Below are 6,023 nucleotides of genomic sequence, written 5' to 3'. Positions count from 1 at the left end.
TGGTAATCTACTGAAGTGGTTTTATAGTTTTCTTGAGGATAGAATCCTAAAATTAGTTCTTCAAAGATTGGTTTTACAAGAACTAGATGTTCATTAGAGAGTAATAGCATTGGGGACACATGTTACACACTTCTGGCATTTGATACCTTGAACCCTTATCCTTCAAGCATTTCTTATCTTTAACCGTTATCCTTTATATCATTGTTGACTCTCAAAATGCGTGCATCGTATGCACATGCCTGATTCCTAATTACCTTATTAATTAAAACACACCGTCATCGTGACTTCATACAATTAAAGTAAACAAATTCTGCACGACATCATCAAGAGATAATGTTTGTGCCTTGATATAATCCAACACAATATCACATTCTTACTGTACTGCCACTTTCCATGGTAACAAATGTTCGGCTCCAGAAAGTGTTTGTCTAGTAAAATTAGTTTTGTTTCTATCACGATCTGCTCGTCGTTAAACACTGACAGCTCTCACACCGAAACTGCAGTTTGTACGCACCAGTTGGTCTCGTAGAGACAGTTGTGAGGCGGATGATCTCAGGATGGAGAAGTACATCCTTTTCATGATTCCTTGGATTTGGGGACTGGGTAAGATTTTAATCATTTCTTATGGAACAGGACGTATAGGTGTATAGAACAACATGTCATTTGAGTGAACATATATGTATTTTGCAAAATAATATACCATTATCAAGAATCCAGCTCTTACTGAACGATTGAAAACACAATTTGAAATCTTAATTTTAAAACAAATGAATCTTTGTTTGCTTTGTTTATTTCTTGTTGTTTGTTGTTATATATTTCTGGGTGGGATGAGGGTGGGGTGTTCATTATGAATGGGTACAGATCTGTACTTTTTTGTACCCCTGTACTACTGCAGGAGCCCTTGTTCCCACACGGCGCTGATGTCAGTATACCGGGCGCAGCTGAAGAGCACATTTTAGGGACCGAACCTTTGTGTTTGGTTGGTTGTTGTTTAACTCCCTGGATTGCAGAGGGACATATATGTCCCTCCACTTTAACCGTCACTTTTAAGTCGATTGAAATTTAACATACTACACAAATACAGTCGTCACATTTTCTTATTCTTATTCTGTGAATTGATTTCTTATACCTCCCACAATCAACATTCACTTTTCAGAACATGAAATATTGCGTCCAAAAAGACTTGGCATCCAGGGAATTAACCGACGCCGGAATATTGCATCTATGTAACGGAGGTCTGTAAATAATCGAGTATAGATCTACACAATTGGAATACGATGAAATGAGTCAACCAAGTCAGTGACCTTGACCACCCGATCCCCTTAGTCGCCTCTTATGACATCAATGGGTTCCTGAAGATCAATCACAATCCCTAGCCCTTGGTTCCCTTTCCGATCAAGCAGCCCTGGCCGATTATTAGGGTTACTCGTTAGGATTCTTAGTTAAGCGCATCCCTTAATTTTCAAACACCTTTTTGCAAGCCTTGGGATAGGCACCCCATTTACAATTAGAGATAGGTATGGGTTAGCTATGGCTTTTAACGACAAATCTAGTGTAATTGTAGGACAATCCGTCCTTTTTTTCAGGTTTCACCAGAAAATAACTACTTGGTTTTTCCGCAAAAGTAGACAATTGGGAAATGATCAGTTGACCTAAATATTTGTCCCGTGGTATAGCGTTTGCTTATTAGATTAACTCCACTAATTAGATTGACAACGCCAGTTTGATCCTCAGCTCCAAGCTAACTGCAATCGGAAAATGTGCGCCTGGGAAAGTGCATTTCTCCAGCTGAGCTGTTTCTCGGCTGCATAAGGTGCACGTCGACACCTTATGCCAATATATCATAGCGACGCTGCCCGAGGTCCGAGGTCAGTCTCACATTTTGATCGCAGGACTAACCCCATGGAAACTCCCACACTTTAACATCAATGGACGTCAATGGACGTCAAGATCGCTTTGAAGCTGGGCCGATCGACTTTTTGTTTCATTTGGTTCACCACTCATCCCTTTCAATAACATGCTATTGTTGCCTGTTACCAGGAAGGAACGAATCAAGTCCTTATGCACATTATCAAAAGTCGCTGTTATTGAATATTAATTATTCGCATCTGATGCGGTTGGTGTGGTTGTTTTCAGTGGTATACACCATGTGTGATCTTACTTTGATTTGCATCGGGAGGAGATTGTCTGTCATGTTCTGTTCTGTCAACATACAAAACAAATATCATTTTAAAACACATAAAATACCCTCAGCATTCTGACTTTTTACAAGTTGTTTTTTTCTTGAGTTCGGAGGATCTGTAAACCAATTGATATGTAACGATGAAATAAAAATAAGTCATTTCCCACAATAAACCCGATATAAGTCCGCACCACTTGGAAGATGCTTGTAACAATCATGTCAGAAACAATAATCTCCATACACCTTCCTACATTTCTCGAGAGCCAAGTCTGAAACAGGCAGGATTCTTAAGCAGCTGTTTTAAGTGAAGGAGTCAGATGTGTTGAAATAGATCCTGAGTGTTCCTGGTTTCAGGTGATTACTGAAGACAGTTCGCTGTGAGTGGTACGTTCACACAGTTTGTTGTTTTCAATAAAAGAAAATACTACTGATTTTGTTCATTAATGGGTACGCTTGTCGAGCACCATTCATGTCTGTTTATGTGGTTCTCAGTGGGCTAATAACAGCAAACGGACATGATCCGCATCACCACACCCCACATCCCACACATACACGTTCATCACCTCTCGCGACATTAAACCCTCTCCTGTATGTTTCAGATGCTGCCTCCTTGCCCAACGACCCTTCGTACGTCAATATAGCCGGCTATCCAGGGGCCCCTAACTGCCACTACGAGTCATGCCACAACTCAGACCAGTGTGGGGCCACTCCGATCAGAATGAATCCAAACCTTATCCTCCCCATGTCCCTCTGTTACTGTGACAGCAGTTGCCTCCTCTACGGTGACTGCTGCTTTGATTACTTTGAAACCTGTCTTGGTTCCAACATATCTGACCTTTACCAAAGCGATAAATATATGAATATAGATAGTACTTGGCTAAAAGATAAAGAAGCACTCCAATACAAGACATGTTCAGGAACACGAAGAGGAAATCTGTTTTGGACAATCCGTAGTTGTTCCAGAGATGGTGTAACAGATGAAGATGTCCTAGATTGCGAGGTGGAAAGACGGAATGCTATTGGTGGAGTACCTGTAACGCTCATTGAAAATCCATCCATAACATTTGCAAACTATTACTGTGCAAAATGCCATGGGTTTGAGAGGAACATGGTGCGTTTCTGGCGCACACATGTAATATGTAATAATGGTATAGATCTTACCGGCATGTCCTTCACTCAAGTTGAGAAACTTATACTACTTGGTACCTGCTGGGTTCGCAGTCAGCCAAACCCAGAGGATAAACCAAGACTGTGTTACAAAGACTACACCAAAGCTAAACCCGAGACCCATGTAGCCCTCGTCTATGGCGAAACCACAACACATTCTTCTGAGACTACCCACACACTGATATCATCAATCACCCGCTTGATGGGTCCAACATTTCTAACGACACCCATTCCAACTACAATTGCACCTGAAATCTACCTGGAAGACGCAGGTAAACTGTGTTCATTATATGTGTACCCAGTGAAAGATGAAAACTCCACGATGTACCAAAATACACACTGCGCGTTAAGTGTACTTGGAAGGGGAGTTTTAGACACTCCCCTCAGATGTGGAGGACAGAGGCTACCACCAGGCTCTTTCCAATCTAGTGCAGCGTGGATGAGCACCCTGCCTGCTATTTATCCTACTTATGCTGGGACAAGACCTACTCCTAATACACCCATGTTATCATTCGGCGGTAACGTCAACAGTTTCAGCATGCTATTTAATTTTGGGGAGAATGAGATGAGTTTGGAAATCAATGGCCGAGTGGTAAGGACTGAGACCAGGTTATGTCTTAGAGAAAATGAGGTGTTCAACATTTACTCTCACAAGTGTGTGACCCTGATCTGTGACGGGATGGACATGCGCCCCGTCAACGGGACCTGCATCCTCAAGGACAAGCAGGTGATGGACGGATCTGGACAACTCTACCCTCACGGTGCTCACATCTATACCATCACTCTCAGTGTTCGTGGGAAGGACACGTTAATGAGGAAGTTTGTAAGGAAGAAAATGAAACGTTATTTCGAACGGTTTCTTAGTGACAGAAACGTTATAAGTCATGACGTGAGTGTGAACCTTACAAATCTGATGCAAAGAGTACATCCAGGTGTAGTAATGAATAATGTCAGTGTAAACAAACACGCTACATACACTTATACAGCTAACGTCGAATCTAACGCCCCAGTAAGTACCCTCATTAATGCAACTAGATATCTGTTCAGGCAGGTTTCCATGCAACTCAGTCACCATAATGTTAAAGCCTTTGATTTTTCCTTAAATAATTTCAAGAAAAACAATGCCTATGATGTTTCTGAATGTGATGAATATGTGAGCAACTCGATACAGGTTTGTCCCGACGAACATGTTCCCAAAATGTTCCAAGATGTTGAACTGATCACAGTCAGGGATTCTTACTACGCCAGATTAAATCGGTCATACTTCAGGTTAGATAACATAGGGTTTAAGATACATTATGAAGACAGTGCAGCAGCGCACAATCAGACGGACATCATTGTCTGTGTTCCAGATCTGGGTGACGAGTCCCTGCACTGTCCAAATGGAAAGTTGTCCATTCATCAATCTGAGTTCAGTCTCATCAATGACTCCCTGCTTTATGTTTCCAGTGGAGCCATGCTGCCCCAGGGAACTTCAGTCTCACGAAACATGGCGCTATCATCTGTTCCCACTTCTCACGGAGTCACACTGACCAGGTGGTTTTCTTTGACTACACTGACGTCCAGATTGTTCTGACCATTGTGGCATCATCAGTGTCCATGACCTCTCTTGTTGGGGTACTGCTGGTTTATAGCTTTCTCCCCCAACTCAGAAATGTTCCTGGTAAGATTGTAATGTCTTTGTCAGCAACTCTCCTTGTTGCCCAGGGTCTCCAACTCATGACCAAAGCACCAACTGGTCCGATGTGCGTAGCAGTTGCCTCCCTCGTCCACATGATGTGGCTATCCACGTTCCTGTGGATGAGTTTGCTGTCTATAGATTTAGCTCGGTCTCTGAGAAGCATGTCACCATTATCTGGAATTGAGAGTCACAACAAACTGTTTTGTCTGTACGCATGCGTGGGTTGGGGCATCCCCTTCCTTTTGGTTGTCACGTGTGTTGTGATCGATCGTTTCCATGTGTGGGGAATAAGCATTGGCTATGGATCTGATCACGTGTGTTGGATAGCCAATCCCAAAGCATCTCTCTATGTCTTCGGTCTTCCACTGGCTCTGACCCTGCTTATCAATGTAACCTGTTTCATATTGACTCTGATCAGCATCGAGAAGACGGCCTCCAAAGTCGCTTCACATTCCAAAAGATGCAAGAACGAGAAGAAACGCCTGGGCATTTATGTCCGTCTGTCGTTCATCATGGGTTTCTCCTGGATCTTCTGTTTCATTGCTGCCTTCGCCCACGTGCCCCTTCTGTGGTATTTCCAGATCGTTCTGAACGGCCTCCAGGGTTTCTACATCTTCGTGTGTTTCCTCTGTAAGTCAAGGAACTTCAAACTGTTGACGGAAAAGCTCTACTGTTTACCCAAGAAGGCTGAGACGAAGGGCATTACTGCAACCACCAGCACTAGCTAGACAACGGTTTGAGAGCCGAAAAAAAACTTGTACATTTCATTTTACTTGGAAATACCACCAGAGAGTGGCTTCAGATTTTGCCTGGTGTAAATATTCAGTTAGTTAATGTTGACTGCATGTTCCATTGCTCTACCTTGCTTTCAATAAACACGTGGATATATTCTTGCATGCACTAGCTACATTACTCTGTCCTCCCGTAACTAGAGAAACAGTTCCTACTTGTATTCAATGCTAACGTTCAGTTTCAGCTTGTTTCAAAGAATTG

At 42.6% G+C, this 6,023-nt stretch overlaps 1 protein-coding gene across 1 annotated transcript; it reads left to right on the top strand.

The window, feature by feature from the left end:
• Positions 1 to 3,887: 3,887 nt before the first annotated feature.
• LOC124257584 (adhesion G-protein coupled receptor G6-like) lies at positions 3,888 to 5,758 on the top strand. The gene is made up of 2 exons (XM_046691683.1): positions 3,888 to 4,172; positions 4,799 to 5,758. The coding sequence occupies exons 1-2, from the start codon at positions 3,888 to 3,890 to the stop codon at positions 5,756 to 5,758; spliced, it is 1,245 nt and encodes a 414-aa protein (XP_046547639.1).
• The last annotated feature ends 265 nt before the right edge of the window (positions 5,759 to 6,023 follow it).

Source organism: Haliotis rubra, unplaced genomic scaffold, assembly GCF_003918875.1.
Source record: "Haliotis rubra isolate DU_JTF1 unplaced genomic scaffold, ASM391887v1 Scf668, whole genome shotgun sequence".
Lineage (NCBI taxonomy): Eukaryota > Metazoa > Mollusca > Gastropoda > Lepetellida > Haliotidae > Haliotis > Haliotis rubra.
Note: the sequence above shows the minus strand (reverse complement) of the source record. Positions and strands in the feature narration are given on the sequence as shown.